The sequence below is a fragment of the Cucumis melo genome, chromosome 7 (genome assembly GCF_025177605.1).
Source record: "Cucumis melo cultivar AY chromosome 7, USDA_Cmelo_AY_1.0, whole genome shotgun sequence".
Classification (NCBI taxonomy): domain Eukaryota; kingdom Viridiplantae; phylum Streptophyta; class Magnoliopsida; order Cucurbitales; family Cucurbitaceae; genus Cucumis; species Cucumis melo.
Window position 1 is genome coordinate 3,681,803 of NC_066863.1, and position 12,301 is coordinate 3,694,103.

Sequence of the window (12,301 nt, forward strand, 5' to 3'; positions counted from 1 at the left end):
AAGAAGAGAACTTACAAAATGTAACTTAAAACCACAGAGATGATACAAAGAGGAAGAAGAATGCAGTGAATCAAAAGAGGAAAGGTGCCAATATATAGGGGAAAGATGGGGCAAGTTAATAGGACTTGGAGGGAGGTCAACAAAAATATAAAGACCAAAATAGCAAAGTACAGCCAACTATCAATAAAATACAGGCCCTATCTCTCTGCAACTGACATAAAGCATAGCATAGTCAAAGCCTATATACTGAAACCTATAACAGAAGCATACCCTACAAAAACATGGAAGAGACAACACTGGACAGAAAGGAAGAAGAGACAACACTGGACAGAAAGGAAGAAGAGACAACACTGGGCAGAAAGAATACAGAGAAGAGTAAAATAAATTTTGTAACAGAACAATAAAACAGAATAGAAGAGTGAAATTAATTTTGTAAGGAAATGTGAAGTCAAATCCATACACTAAAAAGACATGGAAGAGACAACAGTAAAGCAATAAGACATGGCAAAATAATAGAAACAATACATATACAGAACAATAGAAGAATTGAAAATTAATGTAACAAATTTGAAAATGAAACAATTGTACACAGAGAGGTAATACTAAAACAATTGTAAAAAAAAAACAACAATTGTAAGAGTATTACACAAATTTGAACTCATCATGGCCGGAATTGCATACATTCATTAAAAAATAACACATAGCTAAAAAATTGAGAACACAGAATACATAGGTAAACAATAGAGAACACAGAATACATAGGTAAACAATAGAGAACAGACAACAGAAAGGTAAACAATAGAGAACAGACAACATAAAGGTAAACAATAGAGAACAGACAACACAAAGGTAAACAATAGAGAACAGACAACAGATAGGTAAACAATACAGAACAACACAGAAGACATAGGTAACAATACAGAACACATAACACATTGGTAAACAATAGAGAACAATTCAGCAGAAATTATAACTCATCATCGGCTTTAAAAAAAAGTGGATTGAGAACTCCAAACCTCCCTACCAAGCTCCAATGGCTACGTGAAGAATCTGTCCTATTGCCAATCGAAGGACCCGAGAGCATAAACGAACCACGGCGGCAAGAAGGTTTCAAGGAGCCAAAAGCCACGATTCCAAAAAGGAAATCGTGTTCGGAGCCAACGAATTCGTCGGCTTCAACGAACACAGAAGCCCTTTCGGAGTGAGAGAGACGGATGAGAGAGATTTAGAGAGAGATTCGACGTAACGAAATCCGGTTTCATCGCGAAAATGCAAGGGCAGAATGGATTAAAGGTTGAGGGAGAAGACGAAACCATCGAATGGATTAAAGGATGAAACGGAAAAAACCCTAATCGACCGGACAAAAGATTACGAACAGAAACCATACAAAACTTGAGGGAGAAGACGAAACGAACGAGTGTATTAGAGGATGAAAGGAAAAAAACCAAAATCGACCGGACATTGGATGAACGAATAGAAACCCTAGAAAACATGAGGTAGAAGACGAAACGGTTCGTGGTTTCCATGCGGGAGATGACAGAAAGAAAGAAAAAGGAAAAAATATCGAGGAATAAGGGTTGAGAAGAAGATGAAATCGGTTTCAAGGAAAAATCGAAGACGGATTGCGCTGAAGGACGAAATGAAATCAGTTTGAAGGATAAATCGAAGACGGATTGCGCTGAAGCAGGAAACCAGATTCACGAACACGCGTATCGCCGTTCGAAGGAAGAGTGAAATCGTGTTAAGGAAACCCTAAAACTAGGGTTTCCTTAACATTGGGCCCAAACGGGGGTTAGGGTTGGGCTAACCCAACCCCACAGCCTAAACCCTAACCCCAAACACCCCCTAAAGTTCTATTATAATATGTAAATATTTTGATTCATGTTGCTATATTTGTAAAAGTAAGAGAAAGACTTCCAAACAATTTTCAAGTTTTGAGTTATATTTCGGTGCGTTCCAAATAAGTTATGAATAAATGGTTTATATCTTCATTAACATTAAAAAAAAATGATTAAACTTAACACAATAAGAATTATGACCATAATAAAGCAAAAGTTTAATACAGAAAATGAAACCCATCATTCAGGTTAATTGATAACAATAAAATAAAAATGAAAAAAATATTACGATTTAGATACATTTTTAAATTGTAAAAGTAGCAAATCTAAAAGTAGATAACCTTCTGACATATCTAATTACTTGTTATATTTGTCATAGTTACAATACAAAAAAAAAAAAAAACTGTTTTTTCAAAATTGTTTTTTCGAAATTTTTGTCATATGACCAGAAGAATTACACTTATCACCTAACCTAATTTTTTTTTATGCCAATATGAATTTCAAAACAACTGGCATCTATATATTTGATAATCATCTGTATAAAAAACTATAATAGAGAAAAAAAGATGCAGATGACGTGTCGCAAAAACCAAATCTAGATAAGAAAAAAAGAACATAGTGACGCGCCTTCGATGATTTATATGTTTTACAATGTGTTTTATGCTTTTCATTGGAATAGGGAAAAAGAACCGGTACATTCAGAAGCAATACATTCTCATGTACCACCATTGCTTATGAAATTATTTAATTCGTGGGATACATGACTTCATAAAAACATTATTAAAAGTTATGCCCTTAACCTCGTTTCTCTGCACACCCATTAAAGAAATCTTAACATCTCATCCAACAAATATGAACAGGCCAAGAATATACAAGATTGAACCTTTTCAAATGGTCATCCTTACCCATAAGACACCACTGATCCGGATATTTACAATTCTTATTACCAGCATATCAAAATATACAAATTTTTGCCATTATCTGATTTATAGACAAAAATTCAGAAGAAACAAAACCCACGCACAGCATAGCTCATTTAGACAAGGCTATGGCGTCGAGAGCAATCAGAAGCCATTGTATACACTAACAGATCCATCAACCTAAACAATGGACTGAGGAAGAAACTGAGTAAGATATTTACATGACGCCAGGCACCTATTATGTACAGTTAATTGGTTCCGAGCAGAAGTGGTATGTACGAAGCGGTGGACAGTGGTCTTGGATCTGATATGAAACGAAAACAAATAAACAGTTGCAAGTAAAAGAAGAAAAAACGTATTGAGGTAGAATCCATTAACCACATACCTTCAAGTTCTATACAAAGCCAATCTTGTGCGCATATTAAAGCTTGACGAGTATCGGGGCTTAAGGAACTTCGATAGCGATCGAGGACTCGACCTCCAGTGCAAAATGCAAACTCGGGTGCAATGCTTGACATTGGAGTGCCAATAACATCACGAGCCATCATGGACAAGATCGGGTACCTTGGTGTGTGGACATTCCACCAGTTTAATATGTTGAAATCACAGTTTCGAGGAAACACTGGTTCCTCTAAATATTTGTCCAAGTCAGACATCACACTTTGACTTTGGGAAGTCTCATGAAGAAACTTGTCAAAGCCTTTTAGCCTGTCCCTAGAGTCATTGTCCATCCCAGGTAAACCGCTTCCACGCGAACCTTGATCGACCATCGAAAAGCAAATTGAATATTGATCATAAAGTTCCTTGATACCATCAGAAACTTCCTTGATACGATCCAAGGCCATACTACCGTAAATCTGCGAATAGTAATACTCGACCAATTTCATTTTGAACCTTGGATCTAGAACTGCTGCAACTGCCAAGGCCAGACTGCATTTGCTCCAATATTTATCATACTTGGCCTTTATTTTCGATGCAAGGGAGTTGAGAAAACTATCCGAGCTCTTACACCACTCTATTAATTGAATGTGAACATCACACATCTCAGGAAAATATATATTTGCCGTAGGAGATTTGTTGCTCGAGAAGATGTTCACAATTTCGACAAAAAGTTTCAAATATTCAGCAACGCCAGTTGTCCACTCCCACTCCAAAGCAGTAAGAGCTGATGCATAATGAGAATCATGCTTTTGTAGAAGATTAAATGCACCCTTGTATTCCACAGCTGTCTCGAGCATGAAATATGTTGAATTCCATTGACCAAGATTGTCAGGGACCAATATCTTCTGACTGGTGATCCCAACTTGATGAGCCATCTCATTGAACCTCCTTTGAGTGACTTGTGAACTTCTGATATATTTAAAACTCCCTCGGATCTTTTGGTTAACCTCTCGCATAGCTTCTATCACGTCTTTAGCGATTGCATTTATGGTATGTGCGGCAGAACATACATCAAATAAACTACCATTACTCAAAAGAGACCTTTTCTTCAAGATGTGTTCTTTAATTCTTCTAATTATCTCGTAATTGGTTGAAAAATCATCAAATGTCAGTGCAAATAGCTTACAGTCAATGCCCCAATCCACCAAGCATTTAATAATCACGTCGGAGAGCATATCCTCTGTATGAGAAGAATCAAGTGTGATAAAATTCAAAAGCTTCTTTTGTAATTTCCAATCCTCGTCAATATAATGTGCAGTCAGGCATAAATAATCAATATTTTCTGATGAGGACCACATTTCAACAGAAACATTAATTCTACCCGGCAATCTATTAATAGTTTCGAAAATCTTCTCTTTCTCCTTCTGATAGATTTCCATACAAGAAAGCTCAACAGTGCTATTGGGTAATACCTCAAACAAAGGTTGAACGTTTTTGACAAAAACTTTAAACCCTACATGCTCAACAATAGACAATGGATAACCGTGCAATATGATCATACGAGCAAGATCATTCTGACTCCGCTCCTGATCAAACTTGCTGCTTGCAATGGTGACTACTTCATCCCTTCTCTGATTTGGATCATATTTCACAATTGCTGATTTAAACTCATCTTTTCTTTGCCCCTCATCAAAGCCGATGTTTGCAAGACCACTTGAACTATCCTTTTTTAATCTCTTGGCCGCAAGTAGTTGAGAAACATCGTAATTGGATCTTTTTAGACATCGCATCAAGTGGTTTCTTAGATGGGTGGTCCCACTGTTACTTGAGCCACTAAGTTTCTTGTTGCAATGGACGCAAACAGCATAACAAATGTCGGCCTTTCTAACCCTCTCAAAATGATTCCAAACTACTGAAGTCAACCTCTTCGGTTTCTTGATCGATGAGTCGTTGGACATTTCCATAAATAAACCAAATCCTGTACAAGGTATGAACTGCAAACACAAAGTAAAAATGATAACAAACTGAATGGAAACAATTTATTTTAAAGACTTCTTATATAGCTGACACAAAAGGGACTAGATTCTCAATTGTTCCATTTATGAAACAATGTAAAGATTAAAAGTTTTCAGATTATGGTTCATAGAGAAATGGAACGCAGATAACAAAGATATACAAAATAACTAAAACTCTAAAACAAAATTACAGATAAATAAGTCAAAGAATGGAAGGCAACTGAACTATGGACTACATGAATAAAAGGAATAGGATCAAGGATGAAAAAGTACTTACGATCTTAAGACTTTGCCATTGTTTGGGTCAAACCTTCAACTCATAATAATTGTTAGTTTGTTACATGCTTCAGAATGCCCTTTTTCATCTATCAAGAGAGAGAGAGGAGATTAAGAGAAATTTTACAAGAAATAATTGGTGTAATCGGAAAAAAGTTTTATCAGTCAGTTCACATAAGCGAGCACCCAATAGAAAATTATCATGAAGTTGACGAGATAGATGGCCAGTTTCTAACAGTATCTACTACAAGAGAGATCACAGCTAAAATACCATGTTGTCCTAGCAGTTTCACGAGGAAAATGAATCAAAATTGTGATGGCAAACAGTATCAAAGCAAGAGAATCAACTAAAAACATCAAATAAATCCATGAAAGAAGAATCACATTTCCTGAAAGAACCAAAATTAGATAAATTTCCAGCAGAGATGACAAATCATCTGGAATTCCCTCCAAAAACCTAAATTGAAGGAACATAAACTCCATAAATTACATGAAAAGACAGAAACCCAACAAAAGAAGTAGCACAAAACAGCTAAGAAGAACCACAATTGAATCATAATTTGAAATGGGTCATAAAATTTTTTTTGAATTGGAGTTTCTTCCTTGGGAAATTGTGAAGTTAGATTGGATAGTCCGACAGGGTTAGGACACAAAAAGAAAGAATCCCACGTGATTTAGGGAGAATGAAACCCAAACTGATGTGTGACTGGGTTCAGATCCGATAATCCTGAAACCCAAAAGGCTGAACTGTGCAATTCAGGTGAGGTCAACGGTCACAGGAGTGAATTGTTAGCTGAATAAAGTGGCAATGGGAAACGAAAAGTGGGGGGAAAATCGAATCTTGTAAAAGGAATCGAGCCAGAGTTTGGATTTGTCACTTTATTCAGAACCAGATCTGCATGTGTCACTATTTTTGCTCTGATGTTTGAGATTGGGTTTAATGGCCCAGCATTAGAATGTGATTTTCTGTTGGTTCAGGTTCGAAATAGTGAAATCATCAAAGATTGTACGGATTTATATCCACTCACCTGTACAAGTTTTTCCCTGCATAAGGACCTCCCTAGCATAAGGATCTTTCTCCATTAAAACTGTGTCTCTACCAGTGTTTTTAAATGCCTAAGGGGCCTAAGGCACAATGGCCCTCTGGAACCTAGGAGATAGGCGCACAAAAAAGCACGGACTTCTTTTTGTGAGGCGCACTACATATAAAAATATTACATTAAAAAGAGAAAATATAGAAAAAAAGACCTCAAACATAAGGATTTTTGCATTTAGGCTTAGTGCACTTCATTCTTCTAGATAATAATTAAGGAAAATCCTTAATTATTACTACTTTTAAGAAGCGAAAAAGCCCCCAGAGCACAGGGATTTGAACCTTGGGGCTTCACAAAAGGCAGCACCTTATTTTGTGAGCCTAGACCTGCGCCTTGAGCCTAGGCGCGCCTGAGAGGGTTTTTAAAACACTGGTCTCTAGAACTTCAAGCAACCAAAGCTACAACTTAAAGGCCATAAGTGTGGTAATCAAGCTCATTACCATTTAGCTGTCTTAACATAAGGAAAAACCTTTCCAGGCCACAAAAGCACACAACTTAAACTATCATCTCAAAACATTACTTAAGATCACAAATCATGTGTCTATAATAGGAACAGTTAAAACCAGAGCGATAACCAGTCTCTTCTTTAACTCTTGAAGAATCACTCACAATCTCTTAACCACCGGAGACAAATTTTTTATGGTCAACTGAGTCAAAGAAGCGACGATCTTGGAGAAACATCTCACTACAGTAACCAGTTAAACCTAGAAGCTTCAAATTTCACAAACATCAGTTGATCATAAGCAACACATACATAACTACTTCAACTTTGCTTGGATCTACAACAATTTCTTCTTTTCTTCTTTTGCCAACCAAGTGCTATAGAGGCACAATGTTCTTTGGCTAAAATCTTACTCTACTGAAACTTCCATTATGCAAAGTAAGATATATTCTCTTTTTTTATATAAGAAACATGTATATTCATATAACAAAAGAGAACAACCTAAGGGCAAGGGACAAGAGGACCATCCCCAAAAGAAATTAAAAAGTGATGGCCTTCCAATTGTTGAATATCATAGAAAGGCTATAATTACAACATAATTACAAAAGTGGTTGGTGTAATTCGTACACTGCCAAGAAGTTGTGTGTTGCAATACAATCCAAAAAGAATCAAAAGAATTAGAACTATCTTCAAAAGTTCTACAATTCCTTTCTTTCCAAATGCACCACAAAGTAAGATATATTCTCAACATGCAAAAATTATGTCTCACAAATTATAATCCTAGCCGCTAGCACAAGTCTACCCCTTTCATTCTTTTAGCTTAGCGAAAAGAAAGCCATGCACTTAGTCCACCAAAACTTAAATTCATGAAGGTAATAAGTGGAACTAATCCTTTAAAAAGGTTTACGCTAAAATATTAAGTTTGGAATAGCAAAAAGGTCATGGATTTCTTTCCGGATAGCCCCAATCAATTCATCCAAAAACATTTGAAACAAAATTCTAGTTTCAAATAGCAATATTAGCAGCTCAACTTATCAAATTGAATCATTCAAACCTTTCAAAAGTTTTCAGAAGTAACCCAAGCCAAAACATAAACTCTTTCAATTTAAATCAGTTGAAACACTTCCAAGTTCCTACCATCATTCAAAGTAATCATTTACTTTTACTTCACAAAATCAACTAAAAATATACAAAATATTTTCAGACAATTCTCAAATCACATAAAACATGTTTTCTAATAGGAAAACATTCGTCCAAAACAAATTAATTCAGTTTCCAAACTCTGTAAGTACACTTGCAACCATTTAAATCATACAGTCAAAACATGTCTTTATCAAAATTGTGAAAGGGCTTTGGAAATTACTTACCTCGAACACCCTACCATTCTCAATCTGAAAATCCACTTCCTTGAACGAACATTAACTTTTAGAAAGCCTAAGCAATAAACATAATCTTGAAGTGTTAGAACTTAGTTCCAAAATCTTAATTAGTTCCAAAACCTTAATCCAATACCACCATAAACCTTAACTCGTGACTCCAAATTAACCCAAAACTAAAACCAACAACTTCTCACGAATCAAAGACTGAACTAAGACTTAAATCAAGTCCGAACTAGTCTGAAATGTGATCAAACTTGATAAATATGAATCAAATCCTTAGAAATCTACCCAAACGCCATATTAAATGAGTTCTGAGAGTTCAAAAAAGGAAATTAAGCAACAGTCCTTACCGAACCATTCCGAAAAGAATCCAAACCTTCCTGGTTGGTGCATGAAAACGTCCGAACTTGTAGATCTGGACACTAAACGTTATGCACAAACTGAATTGGAGCCAAACGAAGTGTGGGTAACGGCCAAAAGCTTACCCCAGGTCAAAAACGCTGTTTTCAGACACCCAGCCGTCGAAATTGTAATGCACAATTTTCTGTTCACGTTGGAGTCTCAAACGGAGAAGAAACAATGCTATGAAACTTGTTCGAACTGGGTGTTCACATCGCAGGCTAGCTCTGCCGTCAAAAGTGGAGCAAACGAAGATCGGTCTGAATCGTCTGATACGCGAGGACTGGTCTTCGGTGAGTTCGTGGTCGACGCTGCTGCTAGAGGGTTTGTTGTGTGTCGCCGGCAACTGAAGATGACGGAGGTTAGGGCACCACCATTTTCTTTTTCCTTTCTTTTCTTTTCTTACTTCCTTTAATTCATTAATTCCCAAAATTGGTATTTAAAAAAAAAAAAAAAGCACACTTTTTTGTTTTCTTTTTGGAAAGTAACATAAAACTTTATCGATCAATCTCCAGCGACATCACCTATCTAGATTTTTTAAAATATTAAGGGTGTGTTCGAGCCTCGGGTTTAGAGGGAAAAGGAAAAAGATTTTGGGCCAAACAAAGTATTTTGTTGAAAGGGGATTAGGGTTATCCTAATCCCCCTTTTAACCTATCTTCTCTACTTCCTTACCCGTCGTACGCGTCTCCTAACCCTACCATTTTCCGATCTCATGTCGTACTTCTTCTCGCGATTTTCCTGACGTTTCCCCTCGTTATCTTCCCTTTTTTTCTCTGATTACTTCCCTTTTACCGATCTCTTCTCTTTCCGTCTTGAAATTAATTTACATCTCCTTTGTTGAATTCGAAGGAGATGTCCGTGTTCTTCGTCCTCCATTTTTTGCCCTACTCTTCCCGAAACCCTTCTTAATCTCTCTGTTTCGTTGATCGGTTGCCACCAACGTGCGTGACCTCCGAAACATTTCTCATCCTCTCTCCATATTTCCATACCCTTCGTATGCCGAACAAACCCTTGCCGCTCCCCACTCTTGCCAGTCTTAGAACGAGTTTACTACACTTTTTTCGTACCGAACAACCATTTATGGTAGATGCTACACTAAATCGGTGAAAGGAATTCGAGTACGGGCATGGCGGAGCACGGCAGGGGTCTTCGGTGTGCACTAAAGGTATGGTCAGCCGATGATGAGCATTGTGGTGGTCAATCTGATTACATTATGCAATTTTTTTTCTTATTATCAGTCTAATATTTATTCCTGTTTGCGGTGATGAGTTTAATTTAGGCCTTATGTTGAAATTTTGTTTACTGCCTCGTCTGTGAAGTTCATTAATCATCCGCGCTCTCTGTTTTTCACATGTATTCCGAATTTCTTCTATCATCCGCACTCTCTGTTATTCACATGTATTTCATATGTTGTAATTCATATGTTCTTCCGCCTCCTAATGAGCTAAATTTTGTTGTAATATCCATGCTGTTGAACATGTTTTTATTTGTTTTGCCTACTTTTCAAAAAAATGTCATAATGTCATGGATACTGTGTGCTTCTGTTGAAAAAAATTACCTACTTCCTTGAAGTTTGGCTGAATTTGTGAAATCCCCTTTTTTATGGGATTCTTGTTGGGTTTCTTTACTGCTGGTTTATACTCCCTTTACTATATAATGGACCCTTCCTCCTTCCATTCCATATTCAACTAACTATCCTTTTTGGTATACTTGCATTTGTCTTTGGTATGTTATTCAAATTCCATTGCTATACTTGCATTCCATTCTTTGTTATATGGTATGTTTATCATGTTTCCAACGACAATTGATATTTTTTCAACTATGCTAATTTTTTTTTCAATTCAGCCCCTGTGTTTCGCCTTCTTTGCCTTTGTCTGTATTTTACAAAAGAGTGCTTTTGTAAATTTGTTTCCTGCTGCACTGTGACAAGTAATGCTTTGTTTCCTTCTGCACTGTCACAAGTAATGCTTGCTGTATTTTATGTCTGTATTTGGTTGCTTTTGTTTTACATATGATGTTATGAACTCCACCGCAAAAAATGGTACCGTAACTGCGTTCTTCTTGAACGTCTTTGCGGTAATCAAATTAACTCTGAGGCTATGTTCTTTTACATACATTATGTACTCACACCTTGTTTGATTTTTTGACCCGTTCCATGGATTTGTGAAGTTTCGTTTCGGTTAAGGTATGTTTCATTTTCGTTTTGTCATTCATTTTTTTACAATACGTTATCCTTACCGGCACGCATATGTAATAACAAACTCATTTTTTGTCTATATCTTCAGGTTGTAAAGGTTGAAGCATTCGTAAACGAGGTACTACGGTTATAAAACTCCTTCTTTGACGAAGTCGATCTATATATTCCTGTACTTAGTTGTTTTATTACATTTTTGTTTCAGTTATAAATCCTCAGACGTTTACATTTGTTTAACTCTCTCTCTATCTCTCTCTCGCTGTCTATATATATATATATATATATCCAATAAACCATCATACGGAATGTGTCATTTCTAGATTTTCAAATAGTCCTCTCTTTTCTTTTTTGTTGTGTTGGTGAGTGATCATGTCTTCCAACCACTGCATGTTTGGAAGTTTAAAATCATTTCTCATGTCTTCAAAATCAGTACTTTTTAAATTTGTACTACAAATAAAATACATTTTAAATACTATAAATAAAATTGTTTTTAACTAATTAAAAAGCATTGCTCGAGTCTTTTTAAAAATTTTTGAAATCACAATCAATGTGCCCCTTCTTCATAAATGATGAAGCAACAGGTAATAATTTCATTTTATTTAGGGTATGTTTCGACCAATAACAATTCTTCTAAAAAAAATAAGAAACCAACCACCTAAGTATTTTCCATTTCTTTGTAATATGTTTGTTTTTTTCCAACCTAAACTTGAAATTTTATTATTTTCGAAATAAAATATTAGTTTACTTTTGCAAAGAAAAAACTATTATTTGTACTAGTTGTAGTCACATCTAATTTTGAGGTAGATTAAAATTTGCCTAATTTGACTAGTTTTCAATTTTGTGAATTTTTATAAAAAAAATGTTATTTAATTACTTTTGTAATTTTGAATTATTTAGAGTACATTAAAGTATAGAAACGTTCCAACAATGAGACGCTATAAAATACAAATTGAGTGGTCAAATTGGAGACATATGAGTGGATGATGCATAATAACGAGAATAAGGGAAAGTATAAAAAGAAAAAAGAATTGATTTCTTGAATCCTACTATTTATATTAATTTTAGAAGCTTGTTTCCTACAAGCAATATAATTTATATTAGGTGGAAATTTTTTTATATAAATGTCACGTAAGAAAAATTATATGGATGATACTATTTAGCAATATGTTTTATTTCGCAAACTAATTATCACGATAGATTTCAATTGATAATTAGCAATATGTTTTATTTCGCAAATTTAAATACGTATACTTCCATATATACATAAATCAAAACATAAACATAAATGAAGTTTGCACAAAAACGTATTTTCAAAAAAGTAGTAGAAGTCAATTACTTAATTTGTAAACATATTAACTTA

General features: G+C 35.4%; 1 protein-coding gene across 2 annotated transcripts; it reads right to left on the reverse strand.

Annotated features, from left to right (window-relative positions):
• Nucleotides 1-2,708: 2,708 nt before the first annotated feature.
• LOC107992032 (zinc finger BED domain-containing protein RICESLEEPER 1-like) lies at nucleotides 2,709-9,185 on the reverse strand. Of its 2 annotated transcripts, XM_017047587.2 has the most exons (6): nucleotides 8,831-9,185; nucleotides 8,696-8,760; nucleotides 8,334-8,400; nucleotides 5,432-5,519; nucleotides 3,144-5,133; nucleotides 2,709-3,062 (listed from the first exon to the last, which is right to left on the reverse strand). In XM_017047587.2, exons 5-6 carry the CDS (start codon nucleotides 5,101-5,103, stop codon nucleotides 3,007-3,009), a joined length of 2,016 nt encoding a protein of 671 aa, XP_016903076.2. In that variant the 5' UTR covers nucleotides 5,104-5,133; nucleotides 5,432-5,519; nucleotides 8,334-8,400; nucleotides 8,696-8,760; nucleotides 8,831-9,185; the 3' UTR covers nucleotides 2,709-3,006. The 2 variants fall into 2 exon arrangements, with proteins under 2 accessions (XP_016903076.2, XP_016903078.2); XM_017047589.2 differs by lacking the exon at nucleotides 8,334-8,400 and having other exon boundaries at nucleotides 8,831-9,175.
• Between the last annotated feature and the right edge of the window lie 3,116 nt (nucleotides 9,186-12,301).